We start from the raw sequence: 20953 nt of genomic DNA, 5'->3' as shown, positions 1-20953 counted from the left end.
CTTTGGATAAATATGTGTTAATACATAGAGAGATAAGGAGATTACTCCTTCATTTAAGGGGAATGCTGTTGTATTGAATATTTTAAAAAATATATGTTTTATATATATATATAATGTATTCAATATATAAAGTATACAAGCAAGGCACAATCCTATATATCTGTTCATAAGTCCTAATGTATATTTCTCATCTGAGAGTTTCTGAGTCTTCTTTTCTGTGTTATGCTGTGGTTTCACTTTCGATTAACTGATGATTGTCTTTTTTTAAATTAATTAATTTATTTTAATTGGAGGCTCGTTACTTTACAATATTGTAGTGGTTTTTGCCATCCATTGACATGAATCAGCTGATGATTGTCTTCTACATGAAGGGAGGGACGTTTGCTGGGGAGAGTTGGGGGGAGCAGCAGGAGGTGAGTTCTTTCTGAGAATCCCATGCAGCCCCTTCCTCATGGGGCATCCGTTGCTCAGGCCATCAAGCCTGACCCTGCGATCTCTCCAGCTCCTGCCCGTCCAGCCCACCTTCAGCCCTCCTGGAAGGCGCACTGCTCCCCTGGACTCTGCCCTGTAGCCCTTCTCTGGTAGAAGTTCCCGTCTTGCTTCCTGATGAAACTGCGCCGGCAGAACCCGGGGCTCATACAGGCAGGGGACACGTGCTCACCCCTGTTTGCCTCACACTGTGTAGTATAGTCAGAAGGCTCTCGATCAAGGTTTGCACTGAAAAAAAAAAAAAAAAAAAGCAATACCTGTGTTGAGTCTGACTCACCTGAAGAAGCTGGGCAAAGCTTCACACAAACTTGGAAGTTCCATGATCCTGCCTTCACTGTCCATCTAAATCCACCCTCCACTGTTTGCATCTCTGCCCTGTGGGGGTGACTGGCTGGTACTCTTTGCCCCCTAGCTTCATGGTTATTTTTTTTTTAAGTAAAGTATGGTTGATGTCTAACATTATGTTAGTTTCAGATGTACAGTGAAGTGATTCAGACGTGTATATTTATGTACATATGTTGTTTTTGTGTAGTCACTAAGCCATGTCTGACTCTTTGTGACCCCCATGGACTGTAGCCCACCAGGCTCCACTGTCCATGGGATTTCCCAGGGAAGAATACTGGCGTGGGTTGCCATTTCCTTCTCCAGGGGATCTTCCCAACGCAGGGATCAACCCTGCATCTTCTGCGTGGCAGGCAGATTCTTTACCACTGAGCCAGCAAGGAAACTGATTAGCCCTGTTAGCTTCATGGTGCTGTGCTGTTTTCCCTCGAGAGTCCTCTCACTTCTCCGCATGCAGTCTGGCACCTTCCAGGGACTGGCTCAGAGGCCACTTCCCCGATATTCTGGAGGTGGTCTTTCCTGGTCCACACAAAGCAGTCGTGGTTTTCTCCAAAACAGCCACAGCCCTTCTTGAGAGACAACCCTTTTCGCATTGATGACTTTGAAATTGTCTTAAGTAAAAATTGCTAAAATCCAGAATATGTGTCCTCATCATTAAAAACTCCCTAAAGGAAAGATTTCAACCTGATGTATCTTCCTTGTACCTAGTATAACCCTGGTGAGAACAATGACTTGGAGCGTTTCTATTATGTAGAGAGGTTGACCAGATGTAAACCACGTGGAGGCTAGCAACTTAATTACCCAGATAATATGAAGGGTGCCTCCTTCTCGTTCACCACAAGTGGTACAGAAAGAGTATGGTTGTCCATACTGTTCTGCAATATCATTGACTTCCTCTTCTGTTCCCAGAACCCTCAAAAATTGTACTGAAGCCAGCACTCCATGTTTCATTTTTAATATATTGTCATAAATCAGTCCTGTAAGATCCTGTGTCCACAGGCTGGCTGGGACCTCAGGTGGGCTGTGGTTTCGGGAGGCTGAGAGGGTCAGGGCACAACTGCAAACTGACTGATTTGCAGCCAATTGAAATAGATGGTTAACTGAGTTGTTCAGATGGTGAGACAAGGCTTTGCTTTAACATGTTCGATCCTATTGATCTTCAGATGTCCATCATGGTATCTTCTAACCTTCAGTGATATTAACCTGGGTGCTATTGATCAAGTCAGACCTCAGGTCAAAACTGAGGCTGCCCAACGGAAGGCTGCATAATCTGCTCCCTGTTCGAGCCATGATTTAGATGGACTTTTAAGCCATGTCTATATTAAGTAGAAAAATGATTGTCTGTGAAATACAGGATTTATCAGTCCAAGAAATGAACAGATAAGATCATCAAATTATTAACTTATTTAATAAAACATATGGTTGTATGGAATATATTATATTTGTATCAGTTAAATATGCATTAACTTTATCCACCTTATGATAAGGGTTCCCAAAACTATAATTTGAGGGGATCTTATTTTAATAAGGGATTTCCCTGGTGACTGAGTTGGTAGGGCATCTGCCTGCAATGCGGGAGACCTGGGTTCAATCCCTGGGTCAGGAAGATCCCCTGAAGCAGGAAATGGCAACCCACTCTAGTATTCTTGCCTGCAGAATCCCATGGACAAAGGAGCCTGGTGAACTGCAGTCCATGGGGTCACAAAGAATCGGACATGACTGAGCGACTAACCCTTTATTTTTAGTAAGCTAAAGTTAATAAAGAGGGATTTTTATATTCTTGAACACTTTCTCATTGATGATTTCTGTCCTGGGGCAAAAGTGCTGAAGGTGTTGGCCTCAGGATCCAGTTGCATGGGCTGGGGCTCTCTGCTCTGCTCACCTGGGTTCCAAATCTCTGGGTAGTATCCACTCGCAATAGACACTTCATGATGATTTGTTAAAACTGTGCTTCATTGTCTGCATACATAAACCTATGAAACCAAGTATTTTGTGGATAGACTACATCTAATTTTCCTGTAATTTCCAGGAAGTTCTTTGTGTATTCCTGGAAATAGACTAAAGTTGTGATGCAAATGATGAAAAGTTCTTCTTAAAATTATTTTCTAAAAGTGATTGGTTCTGGAACTTACATCACTTTCCCATTAAAGCTCAGAAATGATTGTATTCAGTTGTCTAGTCACTGATTATTTAATCAATAATACATGATAATAAAGAAAGGTTGAAGGTAAAAGAAGAGGATGGCAGAGAATGAGATGGTTAGATAGCATCACTGACTCAATGGACATGAACTAGAGTACACTCTGTGAGATAGTGGAGGGTAAGATAGCCTGACGTGCTGCAGTGCATGGGGTAGCAGAGTCTGACACGACTGAACAACTGAATAACAACGCTATTATAAACGGTAAAGAAATTTAGAGAGGGTGAATCAACCTTCCAGGGGATAACTGTTCAGTTTACACTATGTTTGTATCATGTGACAGTGATACAAAGCCTGAGAAGACTGCTTGTATACTCTAGGATTGTTTTGTTATATCTGATGAAATCCAGTGACAACTCAGACATTTTCAAGCGATGGTATGATTACTCCAAACGCATTTTCTCAAAGGTTGCATGTCAGGGGTTTATCTGGGCTGTTTCTATCTCGAATTACTGAGGATTCTTGAATTCTAACAGTTTGTCCTTCTCTCCTGAAATGTGTGAAGTGAAGTTGTTATATCTCTGGAGACCCTCACAGAGGCTCAGCAAAGATGCTGGCTAGAGATTTGAACTCTGATTAACAGGTTTCTCTAGGGTTTCTGGGAAGAGCTAACACATTCTCTGGTGTTTGGTCATTATCATTAAAATAGGAAACAAGTCAGAAAGCTCCTGGTACTTAATTTTAGAAACTCCCTTGCTAGATGCGGGAAGAATACAAAAGATTGGCTTATGTAGATCATAAATTTTGTCTTAAGACAGGGTTGATGGCAGTTTTATATTCTTCAAAATTTTGTTCCACAATCTTAGCAAATTTTTTTTTTTTCTATAACACAGCCCCTGGGTGGGAGTAATTTGTGTATTTACTTTTTAATAGAAAGGTGTCTCCTGGCATTTCATGTTTGATTTTTTCTTCAAAATACCTTTTCCCCTTGAATACATATATTCCTATGACCAAAACATGCAGTGTGACTTCAGTCTATGAATTAATCAATGAAGCTGATGTCAGTGACTTAGAGAGAGCTTACCATATTTTTGGAAATAGTTTTTCTCAACTATGTAAATCATGTAAATCATAAATATAACATCTGCTGGAGGGATTTTAAAAGCAGGGTGAAATCTTGTTGTTCCTTTTAGAATCCAATGTTGATAAGAGTTTTGGCAGATAAATAAGACTAAGACAAGGCAATTTTTTTTTTTTAAAGTCATTCATTCTTAGAATTTTGTCAAGCAGTGCATGGTTTAATGTGGTATATTCTGACATAAGCAATATCACCTGGTTCTCAAGGGTATAATAAAGCATACTGATGACATACCAGTGGTAATATTGCCTAAGAAAAAGTGGGGTATAGAAACGTGGTTTCCTCTCTAACAACATATGTGAAAACCCAAAAATACACACTCTGGTTCTTTCCCAGCTACGTTAGAAAGACAGTCTCTTTGCAACCCCATGAACTGTAGTCCACCAGGCTCCTCTGTCCTTGGAAATTCCCAGGCGAGAATATTGAAATGAGTTGCCATTTCCTTCTCCAGGGGTCATCCAGACCCAGGAATTGAGCCCGTGTCTCCTGCATTGCCAGGCAGATTCTTACCACTGAGTCACCAGAGAAGATCAGGGATGACAATACCAGTGGTAACACTGCCTTATAAAAAGCGGGGTATTAGGAATGTGCATTCCTTTCTAAGAGCAACTGCAAAAATCCACACTCCAGATCTTTCCCAACTACTTTAGAAAGAAAGTCAATTTCCTTAAGTGGTATTTTTTCAGTTTTGGTATTAACTTTATAGCTTACTCATTTAGGGGAGTAAAGTTTGTAGAGTAAACGAGGGATTTTTTTGGTAGCCATCTGTGTTCAGGCTCCATGCTGGGCTGTGTTTAGTCGCTCAGTTGTGTCCCACTGTGACGCGCCAGGCTCCTCTGTCCAAGGGATTTCCCAGGCAAGAATACTGAAGTGGTTGCTGTGTGCCCTCCTCCAGGGGATCTTCCAAACCTGGGGATCGAACCCAGGTTTCCCACATTGCAGATGGATTCTTTACCATCTGATCCACTAGGCTAGCCCAAGAAAACTGGAGTGGGTGGCCTATCCCTTCTCCAGGGGATCTTCCCAACCCAGGAGTGTAACCAGGGTCTCCTGCATTGCAGTTGGATTCCTTACGAGTTGAGCTATCAGGGAAGCCCCCATGAAGGTATAGGTCAAAGGTATAGATCAAAGGGGAATCCAAGTATCTGTCTTTGATGGGATGCAGCCATGATCCCAGAGAGAATTAAGGACCTCCCCCAACACGAAGAGCTCTCCATCTCTGGAACCTAGACTCCGACTAGCGGTCCTGTCTCACTTAGAGATGCAGGTCAGGCAGAGACGGGGCAGCTGTGTTTACCTCGTTGCACACGTGGAGCGCACAGTAAGTGCCATCGAAAGGATTAATTGGCTGCTTTCTCATCGCTGACAATTCCCGTCCAGCTGTGTAGGAAATTTTGGCGATGTCAAAGTCATATACATGACAGGACATGCAAAACTATGTCATTTCTTGGTCTCTTGCTGTAATAGGAAGGGGGTTTTTCATTTCTCTTCATTTTATTTATTTATGTTTCTAACCCTCAGCTTACGTTTGTATGACTTATTCTAAAGCCTCTCTCAGAAAATTCTGTCAAGAGTAACACCTTGTTAGGGAATAGTCCTCTTATTCACAGGTGAGTGGTGGTGATTTCACTGGTTTTTAGAGGAAAACATAATAGCTATTCCTATGTTGTGCTATGCTTGGTCACTCGGTCATGTCCGGCTCTTTTGGACCCCATGGACTATAGCCAAACAGGCTCTTCTGTTCATGGGGATTCTCGAGGCAAGAATACTGGGGTGGGTTGTCATGGCCTCCTCCAGGAGATCTTCCCAACCAGAGTTTGGACCCAGGTCACCCACATTGTAGGAAGATTCTTTACAGTCTGAGCTACCAAGGAAACCCTTTCCTATTGCTCTGCAAAACTTCTTATTTTAAACTATATTCTTAAAATGAAATCATGTTTTGGAAAGAGAAAAGAAGATTTAAAGGAAGGAAAAAAAAGAATGAGAGCAAACCTTTACTGTTTTTAATGATTTACTGAGACAATAGAAATTCTTCCCACATTAAAACAAAACAAAAGAAAAACCAACTGTGGTTGTCAGAACCCCATGCCATTTTCAAGTAAATACTGGAGATATTACAGGATATTTCAATTGACACTAAAGATGCAAATCATATGTCTTTTTTTTTCCAAGTCAGCATTCACCAATATCCCTTACTACCACAATATCAGCGTGTGGTCATCATGCCTCTTGGGTGTGTTACATTGTATCTTTTGACATTTTGTTCCTCCAGAGCAAAAATTGTCAAATAATAATTGTATATGATTCAACTTAGCATATTATTAAAAAAAAAAAAAACTAATCCTAGTCTAGTGGTTAAAAAACAGTGGGTCACTATTCAAAGTATCTTGACAGAAGGAACTTCTATGATCAGAGGCAATATTCCCAATTGATAGCAAGTTTTGCATTTCTTCTTTGAACAGAAATTGAATTGTCTACAGTTCTCTTATTCAGCCTCCTGCTTCACACCTTTCCAGACAGGAGAAAGGAAGAGATTAATGAGGCAGAGATTGTCACTGTCCCCAGTCTTACTTTTCTCACTTTATCCCTTATATGTGGTAAAAACGATGCTTTTCATTTGTGCAGCAACTTCTTCTGAAATGTGCGGATCACTTTCCTGATAGTATCTGATTAATCCTTTAATTTTGGTGCACATTTCACTGGGTGGAATTGTACTGAAAATAAAAACCTTAGAACAGACATCTTGCTTTGAAAATCATACCTATTTTATCCCACTCTTTAATCTCATTTTGCAGGAAAGGTAGCAGTTTAATTTTATGTGGTGCAGACTAAAGGGTCTTAGAATTTTCTTGTAAATCATTTAATCTCCATGAATTAATTTATAAAGCTTTCATCTTCTTTTTTTACACAATTTATTATATTGGTGATATGCACGGCATTTTCTCAAGCCTTTTCAATTTCCTCAGAGTAAGTGCATTGTTACATATGAATTATGAAAACTTCCAGTTGACTGATTTTCCTTAGCTCACTGGGAGAGTATAAAGATGCTATTCAGTTATCTATGAAATACAAAATTGCAGTATCTGTGTATTTTCCTCCAATCCTAATTGCAAAATATATATATATACTTTTATATATATATATACACACACACACACACACACACACACATATATATATTCCATGAAGTAAAGCACAATAAAAGTCTTACTCGTTTCGTTTACCTATGTAGTGAATATGAAAACTAATCTAATTATTATTCATTATGGGTTAAATTACCAGAGGAAGAAAGCAAAAACAGCAAAGTGTTCATTTTCGAAAGATTATTACATGGAGCAACATTTTCATTTGACTGCAAGGAACATCTTTCAAATTTTAAAAACATTTTAAAAATATTCATTTCTTGAAATAATGAATCAGAAAATTCAATTTCAATTCAGCACAGGGAATACATGTTGGTGAATGTGATTCAATTCTTTGACGCTCATATTGCAATTTTTCAAAATTATGTAAAATGGTAAGGTTAACTAAAGTTTGGGTTTGTAAAGACTACTGAAGCCATTTTAGGGTTAGCTAATTAGAGTAACTGACATCTTTATATAATGCTGACCCTGGACTATCCAAGGTTTTTATCACTTTGTAGTCACTAATCCCCAAGATGTTCATAATGATATTAGGAGGGAGATACTGTTATTATCCATGTATGGGAGAAAATCGTGGCAAAGTTTGTGAGTTAATTAGTGTAGGTTTACCTACTTGGCAAGTAACTTAAACTGGATTTAATCTGGTTAATCAATATAGTAGCCCCATGTGGCTCTTGAGCATGAGAAATGTAGCCAGTCCAACCTGAGATGTGCTGAAAGACTGAGAGAGACTTGGATTTTAAACTTTAGGAAAACAGATGTGAAATATCTAATTAACAATGCTCATATTGATTGCATGTAGAAATGATAATAGTTTGAATACACTGGGGTAAATGTTATCAAAATCAATTCTATCTTATTTTTTTTTATGTGGCTCCTAGAAAATTTAAAATTATGTGTATGGTTTCATTTATTTCTGTTGAAGGGCAAGAATTTTCCCTCTGGTTAGGATTTAGACACCTGATGTAGTGGCTCCTATCAGGAGTGGACTGAGTCTGAGATCCCCAAAGTCCAGTGGGATCTGCTGGGCCTCGCTCTCCTGGCCCTTCCACATTATTAGCTCCATCTTTGCTTCATCAGAACGTGGTGCTTTTTGCTTTTTATTGCTGTTACTTCTCACTGATCTATATTAAAACTATTGAATAACACCCCTGATGTTGGAGATTTAACCAACACACGACCAGGATTCTGTTTTATTTTATTTTTTTAATTTGTGTTAGATTTGTTTTTGCAATTGTCATTGTTTCTTTTATTTTTCACTCAAACCATTCTGTAGAGTCTTTATATCTATGTAGCCAACTGGCTTTTCTGGATTTGTAATTGTTTCATATAAACATAAAATATATTTATATTTCAATTTTTAGTGTAAAAAATATAATCCTCTGGTTGAGTCTGACTATGAAACATAGACACTTCATGTTATGCCCTGGAATCAGAGAGAAGTAGATTCTGTGCCTAATTTTGCTGCCCCTTGTAAGCAGTATGAGCTTTGTCAGCTCACTTAGCTTTGGTCTCAGGTATCTCCTGGAAGAAGGGAAAATGATAATGCCCATGTCTTTAGATTTCAGTGGGCCTTGCATGCAAAAAATGTAAGTGGACTTCCCGTTAGGTATCTTGGTTGATGCTCAAAATGGTTGCTATCATTATTTAGTTTTTAATTTTCCTATTGTGTGACATGTGTCAAAGGCATCTTTGAAGAGGGTATTAATTGATGATTTATTTCTGAAAGATATTCCCTATTTCCTAAAATATTTGAAGCATTTGTGCAAGTCTTTCTTGATTCAATTCTCTACCCAAAACTCTTGCTATGGAGAATTGCAGCACTGCATTCAACGGTTAGCCCTGATCCTAGGAGTAAGTTTTGCAATATTGTTGGCTCAAAGGAGTTTGTTGAAAGATTTTACTGAAATACTGAAACAAGAGAAATCAACTACCTGAAATTTTTGTGAGTTTAAAACCCACTCTTGGGGTAATGGGAAATATTGTGCTTCTCTACTTCAGCTGTATATTGATTAAATATTTATATATTTAACATTCGAAGGAACACATTTCTATCATTAAGAATTAGATCCCAATGCCCAGAAACACAAGTGGGTTCATAGTGCAAATTCTCAAATATATTTTAGGCTTGACTTCATAAGCTTTTAGTATTTATTGAAGATTTATTATCCAATCAAATAGAAAGCCTTTGGAAGACATTAAACATTATTTAAATGATTAAGTTATCATTTAATAATCATTAAGTAAATATCCTTTGAAAGCATGTAGGTCATTGCATGTCCAGAAAACATACATGGACCTGGCTTAATGGAGCCAGTAGTGTAAGGAGAATTAAGGGCATTGTATGACTGATTCCCCCATGAATAAATGCTATCAATGATGAATGCAGTGTGCAGTACTACTGAATAACAGGTGCATCTAACCTAAGGGAGGTTGGAGGATGCAGAGGCTTCCATTAGAAATAGGACATTACAGTTGAATCCTGGGAGTGAGGACACATTGAACTGACGAAAAAGCAGAGGAATTTCACAAATTAGGCAGCACATAGGAAGGCCTAATGGGCTTCCCAGGTGGCGCCAGCGGTAAAGAATCCGCCTGCCAGTGCAGAAGATGGAAGAGATGCAGGTTCAGCCCCTGGGTTGGGAAGATCGCCTGGAGAAGGGAGTGGCAACCCACTCCAGTATTCTTGCCTCCAGAACCCCAGGGACCAAAGAGCCTGGCGAGCTACAGTCCATAGTGTTGTAAATAGTTGGACATGACTGAAGTGACCTTGCACACACACAGGAAGGCCTTACTTTGGAAAGAGGATTAAAGTATTTATTATGGGAAATTAGTGTCAAAACAGCATCCACTATTCTGTTTAAGAATGCTGTATTACACATGCAGTTTACTTAGCTTTTAAAGACACCAAAGCAGAACCAAATAAGAGTTTAAAAATTCATTAAGATTTTGGCCTGAACTCTCAGGTGTAAATTTTAGGAAGTTGGCAGAGTATGTCCATTACTGGTCAATTTATTCTTCCCCAATTGGCTACACATAAAAAACAAAATGAATTTGTTAAGTTAATTTTTGATATTTTAATCAATTGTTTACTACTGTTATTTTCCTGGAATATCTGAGGGTTTTTTTTTTTTTTTTTTTTGTAACCAACTTCTAAAATTGTTAGTAGGGATGAAAATCCAGTTATGTGATGACTAAGAGCTAAAGAAAAACCTTCGGCTTTAGCCTTTTCCAGTCTCATGCTAGTTAAAACGTCTAAAAGCCATGTCTGGGACAAAACAAATTACATACAGAAGGTAATACTCATTTCATTTTCTGTGAATATAGTTTTGGAAGGATAATGTATTTATATATTAACAAAAATAATATTTTCTTGTAATACTTATTTGGCTTCAGTTATATTGTGTGAAATACTGTTCTTTTAAGAAATATCCAGACAAATAATAATCATTTGGCTCTATATATATGTGTTAGTATACTATATTGGTCTTTTTATCTTTCTGGCTTACTTCACTCTGTATAATGGGCTCCAGCTTCATCCATCTCATTAGAACTGATTCAAATGAATTCTTTTTAACAGCTGAGTAATATTCCATGGTGTATATGCCTGGTGCACTGGGAAGACCCAGAGGGATCGGGTGGAGGGGGAGGTGGGAGGGGGGATCGGGATGGGGAATACATATAAATCCATGGCTGATTCATGTCAATGTATGACAAAAACCACTACATTTTTGCAAAGTAATTAGCCTCCAACTAATAAAAATAAATGGAAAAAAATAATAATCATTTGGCTCTCTAAAATTTAACAAATTAAAGTGGTGTTGCAAGATTGCAACATAATAGTATGAAATGTAGGGTTTAATTACAGACATATGCAATTGTAAAATAAGCTATGGGTACATAATCCTTTATACATACGATATCCTTAGTTGCAGGTAGAATTTGGGCAGTTAAAGTAGATTCCTTACAGCTCAAAATGTTGGATGTTTGATAGGTGATTTTTGAAGCAACTCTTCTATCCTATGACTCTATTCTGAAAGTTCCTTATATGGGTAAATAATGTTAACAGATACAATGCATTTAACTGACTTTCTTACTGTCCTTTTTTGATTTTCCCCCTTGTTTTTAAAAACTGCATTTTTACTTCAAAAGAATAATGTCTGTGAGTTCAGTTTCTAGCAATCCATATACTTGCCATGAAGGGATCCAGCAGTTGTTTCAGCAATAGTTGTAACTACTTTATTAGTAATAAGACTGATCTGTTTCCTTCTCAGTTTGTTCTGGCAGGTGTGGGGGTGAGACTCTTCAGACATGTCCTCATCAATGCCAGACTGTAAAGTAAAACTTTCTAAGAGATGACTAAATGAGAAGGATGTCCCTCATGACATGACAAGATTCTGCTGGCAGCTCATAGCCTTGAATAACGATTTCTCTTCCCGACCCAAATGATTTCACCTCAGTCATTTGAAAACACAGTTCAAGAATATTTGACTCAAATTCATCTTAGAAATACAGAAAGCTTTTAGATCTCAAAAGCACTGTCGCTTGAATCTATGACTCTTGGCCTGGACACCAGGAAAGATGATCTTGAGATTCTAGAATCTATTAATGTTTTAATGCTTTCTTGCATCAGGGGATCTTTTTGGGTGGTCACGTCCAAGAGTTTGTTTTAAAAAGCAGTGTGCTCTAAGTGGTTGAGGCCACTTAGCTAGTGAATGTTAGTTTGATTGCTGCCAGGGTTCTGGCTTATTTCAAGGTGAAAGCATTAGCGTTGTCTATTATGATAAGTATTCAGGACATTTTAAGTTGTATTACTGTTTAGAATGCAAGTACAAGCTTCAGGCAAATTACATCTGCCTAATATTTCAGATCAGGTATTTGTGTTTTTTCCTTTGGTTCTTTGGAGCCCACAGGCAAAAAAGGCTGTAATGTAAGAGATGTTTCAAAAATATTTGTCTCAAGATGGGGAGAAAGTTGGAGGCACATCAGTAAAGGACTTGCACACTTTTCCTTCTACAGGGTAAATAGCAGCAGATTTCCACAACTGACTCCCATGGCAAATGCTTCTTCATTGTCATTCTAACACAGCCATCCAAAGTCCTGCTCACTGACTGCTGCTGGCCATGGACACGGTTTCTTTGCCACTCTCTCCAGCCACCCGCTCTCTAGGCTGTGGAGGTGGGTTCCTCAGTGTCCGTCACCCAGGAGGCGTAAATGAAAGTGAGCATGCTAATGGCAATCTTTAGCCCACGTTCGGATTATTTACAAGATGCAACCAGATGTACTGTCCGTGGATGACAGTGATGAGATACAGAGTGGACTTGTGTTCCAGTATTTGGGAAATACATCCTGGTGAATTCCAATGGATGGATTTATAAAATTAGAGCGGGCATTAGGAAGAGAACTTGCATTTCCTCTCAGGGAGATCTTTAGCTATATACTACTCCCTTAATATAATTAATAATAATGCAAATATTAATGGTATAATAGTATTAATAAAACTATATTGAAACAATATAGTAGAATATTAATATAGATATTAACATTAAGAGGAGTAGTAATGTTCTCACACGTATTATTAATAGAATAGCTGGCATTTATTGATCCGTTATTATATGAGAGACATAATGCTAATATTTTTAATTAATTTTGATTTATTGATTTATAAGGCTATATGTGGATTTCCCTGGTGGTGCAGGGGTAAAGAATCTGCTTGCTAGTGCAGGAGATGCATGGATTCGATCCCTGGGTTGGGAAGATCCCCTGGAGAAGGGAATGACAACCCACTCCAGTATTCTTGCCTGGAGAATCCCATGGACAGAGGAGCCTGGTGGGCTACAGTCCATGGGGTCGCAAAAGAGTCGGATACGACTGAATGACAGAACATGAGCACTCAAGGCTTATGCAATATTTTTAACAAATAAGTAAACACACACACATATATATATACCATGTGCAAGTATATGTGTATAAGTTAATGCTTATCCTAGGATTTTTAACACCACTGTCTGCTATTGCCATAAAAATGCTGAGTGGCAAAACCCAGTACCACAAAACTTTAAAGCATTTATTTACCAGGAATATAGCTGTGACTGTCTAGGGTTGTAGATCTGAGCTGGGCTTGGCTCAGCATGGCCGTAGGGCAAGCTTTCAGCTCAAGTCCATGCCTCGGGTCTTTATTTTTCTGAGAGCTATAGGCTATCCAGAGCACATTTTAATCATGGTGCTAGGAGAAGCTCAGCACCTGGGTTTGGAGCTGGCACCAGTAATGCGTGGCCTTGAAAGCTAGGAAGGCTTGTCAGCTGGCCACAGCCAAGGCCAGTGTTGCTGAGACACTGGAAGCACCGCCTTCTGCGGCAGGAGCTGTGCAGGCATGGGGCAGGATGCAGGAAGGAATGAAAACCTGGGGGCAGTGGGGCCCCTCCTGTGATCATAGGTGGAAATTTCCTGAGGACCCCTTTATGTTTCCGTTAATTTGTTATGAAAATCTATTGCTGCTGGGATGAAGGAAATCTAAAATACATCATTATTTTCATAGTTTCAGGATACATCTATTTTGAGATGATGAGGTAGGCGAGATGACATTTGAAGTTGTTTTTTGTAATATGATGCCTTTGAAAAACCAGAACACTCTATAGGATTGAGTAAGTAAATAACAGCCCAGGAGGCCATGCCATGAATTCCTCCTGTTCACTCAAGACCTGTGGGGGCAGGGCAGTCTTGCAAGCCTTCATCTTGTGACTTTTTCCATTCGTGGGTCAAGAATTTAACATAATCACGTAGGACTAGAGGTTAGTGATTAAATGGGTGGTTTGCAAATGAAATTCTTTGTGTACTGAATGATTTTAACACAATGCATTATACAGTGACCACAGAGGAAATGTGTCCAGTGTGAAAAGGTGTCTGATTTTTTGTACGACTGGAATATGAATTTTACTGAAAATTTCTAGATGAGTGTAAACAACTAATTTTTAATTTTTTATTGTGGTTAGAGTCACATAATGTAAATCATACTATTTCAACTATACTTTACACTTTAGTGGCACTAAGTCTATTGATATTGTTGTGCAACTCTCGCCATCTTCCATCTCCCAAGTTTTTTACCTTCCTAACCTAAAACTCTATCCTTATTAAGTTCCCATTCCCCCTTCTTACCCTCCACCCGCTGGGTCCTGGCGTCTCCCAATGTACTTTCTGACTGTATGAATTTGACTGTTCTAGGTATCTTGTGTAAGTGGAATCAAACAGTATTTGTCTACACTGAATGTATATTGGAATGCATTTTGAGATTAACTCAATGTATGTCCTACAAACAGACCGTGCCTCCGCCTTCCCTGCCCCGTGCTCTATAGGTTCACTAGTTGCCTACTTTAAACACGGAGGTGTGTATATGTCAGTCCTAGTCTCCCAGTTTATCACACCCCCCTTAGGGTCCATATGTTTGTTCTCTGTGTCTCTATTTCCATTTTCCAAATACATTCATCTGTACTCTTTTTCTAGATTCCAAATATATGTACTAAAAGATTTGTTTTTCTCTTTCTGACTTACTTAAAATATCTAGGAATAAACCTAAAAAGGTTAAAGACCTGTACTCAGAAAACTGTAAGATACTGATGAAAGAAAATGACCTCATTTTAAATGATCTCTGCCTTCACGTGTTCCCTGCTCTCGGGCCACCTTCCTAGGATCTGCCCTCCCCTAACACACTCAGGTGACTTGGTCCAGGCTGGAGAACGTCATGCATCCTATGTGGACCCTCAGTCAGATGGTGTGCTTGAGATTTTCCAGGACTGTTGGTAGTCATTCAGTGTGTGACTGACTTCATCACAAGAAACTGGTCATCACTTTCTAGAAAATTCTCAAGTTAGGTAACCTGATGTTTTTTGTTGTGTACATCATAAAATTGAAAAGTATGGGTCCATAGGTGTTTAAAAGTTCAGGGTTCTATCACCTGTTGGCTAGTTTCATCAAGAAAATTCCAATAATTCTTTTGTTAAATATTCAGTTGGTGTGAAAAAGAAAAGTGCCTAGTGATTAAAAGACAGTCTATCTGAGGTTCACTTCTACCTCCCGGAGGTCCACGGGCCATCTGGTTGCAGTCACCCAAATGGTTACATTTGTCATGATTCATGTTCTGATCTGTGCTTTATCCTCAGGCGAGCTTGTGGTCCTGGGTTCTGTCTGTCCTGGGACAGCATGCCACTTTGAAGATACATCCTTGGATTGTCCCATATTCATTCTATATGGGATCATTCTATATTCATCAATGAAATGTTGGCAAAGTTTGAAATTTGAGCAAAGTATAGTATGATTCTTCATTAGGTCAGTTTTATTATTTGTGTGCAAATTATTTTAAAGTAATGTTATCTTTTGAAAGATCCTTCACAAGCATTAGCAACATAACACACACACAGTACCTTCATTTCTGTTTCAAATCTAAGGCAATTCAAAGTGAGAAAGCTTAGATGAGACACATGATCCCAGGGTGACAATCCAGAATGCCGAAACTATGCTAGCAGAATTCTCAAACCACCAGGCAGCCTGGTTCTATCAGGCAAGGGCTTAATCACCCAAAGACCAAGAACTGATTTATCTCAGTAGATCACAGTACAAATGAGACCATACATTGGCAAAGTGCTTAATAATTTTCAAAGGACATCTACCTGTTATAGAAAGTAAAGCAGATTATGTATAATATGGTATGTGTGTCTGTTCTGTCACTAAGTCGTGTCCAACTCTTTGCGACCCCATGGGCTACAACACACCAGACTTCCCTGTCCTTCAGTGTTTCCAGGAGTTTGCTCAAACTCATGTCCATTAAGTCAGTGATGCTATCTAACCTTCTCATCCTCTGTCATCACCTTCTGTTCCTGCCTTCAGTCTTTCCCAGCATCAGGGTCTTTTCAAATGAGTCAGCTCTTCACATCAGGTGGCCAAAGTATTGGAGTTTCCACCTCAACATCAGTCCTTCCAATGAACACTCAGGACTGATCTCCTTTAGGATGGACTGGTTGGATCTCCTTGCAGTCCAAGGGACTCTCAAGAGTCTTCTCCAACACCACATTTGAAAAGTATCAATTCTTAGGTGCTCAGCTTTCTTTATGGTCCAATTCTTACATCCATACATGACCACTGGAAAACCCATAGCCTTGACTAGATGGACCTTTGTTGGCAAAGTAATGTCTCTGCTTTTAATATGCTGTCTAGGTTGGTCATAACTTTCCTTCCAAGGAATAAATGCCTTTTAATTTCATGGCTGCAATCACCATCTGTAGTGATTTTGGAGCCCAGAAAAATAAAGTCAGCCACTGTGTCCCCATCTATTTGCCATGAAGTGATGGGACTGGATGCCATGATCTTAGTTTTCTGAATGTTGATCTATAAGCCAACTTTGTCACTCTCCTCTTTCACTTTTCTCAAGAGGCCCTTTAGTTCCTATTCACTTTCTGCCATAAGGGTTCTGTCATTTGCATATCTGAGGTTATTGGTATTTTTCCTAGCAATCTTAATTCCAGCTTGTGCTTCTCAGCCCAGTGTTTCTCATGATGTACTCTGCATAGAAATTAAATAAACAGGGTGACAATATACAGCCTTGATGTACTTCTTTTCCTGTTTGGAACCAGTCTGTTGTTCCATGTCCAATTCTAACTGTTGCTTTCTGACCTGCATACAGGTTTCTCAAGAAGTAGGTCAGGTGACCTGGTATTCCCATCTCTTTCAGAATTTTCCACAGTTTATTGTGTTCCACACAATCAAAGGCTTTGACATAGTCAATAAAGCAGAAAAAGATGTTTTTCTGGAACTCTCTTGCTTTTTTGATGATCCAGCGGATGTTAGCAATTTGATCTCTGGTTCCTCTGCCTTTTCTAAAACCAGCTTGAACATCTGGAAGTTCACGGTTCATGTATTGTGGAAGCCTGGCTTGGAGAATTTTAAGCATTACTTTACTAGTGTGTGAGATGAGTGCAGTTGTGTGGTAGTTTGGGCATTCTTTGGCATTGCCTTTCTTTGGGATAGGAATGAAATCCAATTTCCTTTATTTTTCCTTTAGGATTGACTGATTTGATCTCCTTGCAGTCCAAGGGGCTCTCAAGAGTCTTCTCCAGCACTGAAATTCAAAAGCATCACTTCTTCGGCACTCAGCCTTCCATATGGTCCACTTCTCATATTCATACATTACTACTGGAAAAACTGTAGCTTTGACAAGATGGACCTTTGCTAACAAAGCAATATCTTTGCCTTATAGCTTTCCTTCCAAGTGTCTTTTAATTTCATGGCTGCAGTCGCCATCCACAGTGATTTTGGAGCCCAAGAAATAAAATCTGTCACTGCTTCCACTTCTGCCCCTTCTATTTGCCAAGAGGTAATGGGACCGGATGCCATGCTCTTAGTTTTCTGAATGCTGAGGTTTAAGCCAGCTTTGTCACTCTCTTCTTTCACCTTCATCAAGAGTCTCTTTACTTCCTCTTTGCTTTCTGCCGTTGGGGGGGTGTCATCTGCATATCTGAGGTTACTGATATTTCTCCTGGTAATCTTGATTCTAGCTTGTGCTTCATCCAGCCTGGCATATGATATAGAAGATATATTAAACATATACATGAGGGAGAGGAGGATTATTTTTAAATTACACATTATTTTTAAATTAATTTTTATTGATGAATAGTTGCTTTGCAGTGCTGTTTTAGTTTCTACTGTATAGTAAAGTGAATCTGCTCTGTGTACACATATATCGCCTCCTTTACAGATTTCCTTCCACTTAGGTCACCACGGAGCGCTGAGTAGAGTCCCTTGTGCTGTACAGTCGGTTCTTATTATATATTTTATACATGGTATCAGTAGGCAAAACACACATGCATCCTTGAACCACAATTTTAGGACTGGAGGGATCTCAGAAATTAGCTCACATTTTCAAATTATTAGACAAATATTTAGGGGAAAAATAAACATAAGAGCAAAATCATGTCTATACCTAATTTTATTTTCCACTTTAATATTATCTGTCTGATAGTTAGGTACTTTACACAGTGGTCTTCAGATGTGAAAAGTTTTGTTACAAAACTTGTTTCTTCCTTAATCCTACATATTCCTCAATGCAAAATTACTCTGTGTGTGTTTATCAGGAAGCAGAGATCTGTCTCTTTTATTGTTAATTAAGGTATGCTTTAGGTGGTTTGTTTTTTAGAGAGGCACATATAGAGAGAAATACTTCCCTGGTGGCTCAGATGGTAAAGCGTCTGCCTGCAATGCAGGAAACCCAGGTTCGATCCCTGGGTAGAGAAGATCCCTGGAGAAGGAAATGGCAACCCACTCCAATACTCTTGCCTGGAAAATCCTATGGACGGAGGAGCTTGGTAGACTACAGTCCATGGGGTCGAAAGAGTCAGACACAACTGAACGACTTCACTTCACTTCATGTAGAGAGAGGCTTTTTACACAGTGTACTTGATAATGAGTTGTTCTCTGTATTTGTCCAATGTGTCTGGTCTATTACTGTGTTAAATTTCCTAGGGAAATCTTTGCATGTGCCTCTTGACCATCTGTATGTCTTCTTTGGAGAAATGTCTGTTTAGGTCTTCTGATCATTTTTTTTATTGGGTTGGGTTGTTTGTTGTTTTGATATTGAGCTACATGAGCTAATTGTATATTTTGGAGAGTAATCAAAACATGGACAGCTAGGGGGAACCTGCTATATAGCGTAAGGAGCTCAGTTCAGTGCCTAAGGATGGGGTGTGAATACAGCTGGTGGCTCAAATGGTAAGGAATCTGCCTGCAGTGCAGCAGACCTGGGTTTGATCCCTGGGTCAGGAAGATCCCCTGGAAAAGGAAATGGCAACCCACTCCACTAATTTTGCCTGGGAAATCCCATGGACAGTGGAGCCTGGTGGGCTACAGTCCATGAGGTCGCAAAAAGTTGGACATGACTGAATGACTAACACTTTTGTTGTACAGCAGAAATTAATAAAATATTATTAAACAACACTACCCCAATTAAATAATAATGGAAAAAAATTCCTAGAAACAAACTATGCCATGTAAACATACAAAAATGCTAAAGCTCTTTTTTTTAAAGTTTCCATGTATTTCATAAAACATTGACATCCATATAATAAATGCACACATATTGGTTCTGTTTTTTTAACAAACAAAGATTATTTGTAATGTTGTCTGTCTGTCCCTTCTTCTCATCTTTCCTCCTTCCTTCCTTCATTCCTTCCTTCAAAAAGCTGAACTTTCCAGCCTACTCCCTCTCCTCCTTGTCTCTTTCTGTCCCTCTCTCTCCTCCCACCCTGCTTTCCATCTTTTTTTCTGCTGGTTATACTAATATAAAGTAATTCAATAATTCCTTCTCTTTTTTTCAGTAAAATAGTATTTATTAAGAATTTATTGTGCCCATAAGAAGAGTTCATGAACTGGGGATTTTCAAACCCCATACTGATGTAAAGATTACAGAATGGCTTGTAAAGTGAAAATGAAGAAATGCTTTTTTTAAAAAATTTATTTATTTTAATTGGAGGCTGATTCATGTCAATGTATGGCAAAAAGCACTACAATAATTCCTTCTTACATTAAACAAAAAAATCACATTTACGCTGAAGACAGGCTGTGATTGGCAATTTATTCTGTAGTTGCCCAAAAGGTTAGTGATATAACTTCTTAAAATGTTTCAGTCAAATTGTTGACCTTGTTATCCAGTTTTAATCTCTGACCATTCCCCAGCTCTGACTTTCTTCAGTCATTAACTGCTTCTGTTCTGTTAGTTTTCTAGTATCACATTCCTGCATCCATGGAAGGTGTATTTTAACTCATCCGGTTAAATATGGTTTAGGTTAAATGAAAATTAACTCCTTTAATTATACTCACAATACCAGTGTTTTTAATTCTGACTTGTAATGAATTTTTTTCATCATTCTAGAAAGAAGTTCTATTGTTGAACAGATAACTAAGTAACCATGAAATAAAACACGTTTCCTGTTACTATTTTATTGGTGTTTATGAGATATAACTTTCCAGTTTGTTATGACATTTGAGGTTGTGGCTCCAAATGCATCGCCTACAACTTACGATGCGTTCAGTAAAGACTTGAGTTGTGTGAGTGACTTGTCCTGTCAGTGGAGGTCGGTGTGGGCTGGCCACTTGACCAAGCAGTTCACACCATGCTCTCCTACAATCCTTGCAACAAACCTACAGCACAGATGTGGTGATGGCAGCTGAGTTGTTCTGTGAGACAAGTTGGCGCCAAGACAGAACTCTGACAGGCAAAACAGGAGGATCCAAACACCTGATAATATTTTATGAAAAAAAAAATTATGTCAGATTTCAAAAGATTCTAGAATAGGCACCTGCAGAAAAGGCAGAAATGAGCTTAAATGCATTCCACTGTTTTTTCTTAATTTAATTTTTATTTTAGATTGGGGTATAGTTGATTGACAAAGTTGTAAGAGTTTCAGGTGCACTGCAAAGTAGTTCAGTTACATGCATACATATATCCACTCTTTTTCAGGTTGTTTTTCACATGTAGGTTTTTACAGAGCGTTGAGTAAGTTCCCTGTGCTATACAGTAGGTCTCTGTTGATTATCTATTTTATAGAAAATAGTGTGTATGTTAATCCTAAACTCCTATTTTGTTGTTTTTATTTTGAGTTAAATTGGATGACAGTCAGGAGACATAGATCTTTTCAGTAATTATGATATATAAAGGAG

General features: G+C 38.8%; 1 protein-coding gene and 1 non-coding gene across 2 annotated transcripts in view; one reads left to right on the top strand and one right to left on the bottom strand.

Annotated features, from left to right (window-relative positions):
• Positions 1-524: 524 nt before the first annotated feature.
• The window catches only part of LOC136176348 (uncharacterized), a 43332-nt gene continuing 22903 nt past the window's right edge, over positions 525-20953 (bottom strand). Inside the window, 2 exon segments of the mRNA XM_065946516.1 lie at positions 525-717; positions 1297-1457. Coding sequence (XP_065802588.1) covers positions 525-717; positions 1297-1457 — 354 coding nt within the window.
• On the top strand, positions 18460-18531 carry TRNAC-GCA (transfer RNA cysteine (anticodon GCA)). The gene has a single exon. It is a non-coding gene; the product is annotated as a tRNA-Cys (tRNA).

The sequence above is a fragment of the Muntiacus reevesi genome, chromosome 10 (assembly GCF_963930625.1).
Source record: "Muntiacus reevesi chromosome 10, mMunRee1.1, whole genome shotgun sequence".
NCBI classification, from domain to species: domain Eukaryota; kingdom Metazoa; phylum Chordata; class Mammalia; order Artiodactyla; family Cervidae; genus Muntiacus; species Muntiacus reevesi.
This window is presented reverse-complemented; position numbering and strand designations above follow the sequence as displayed.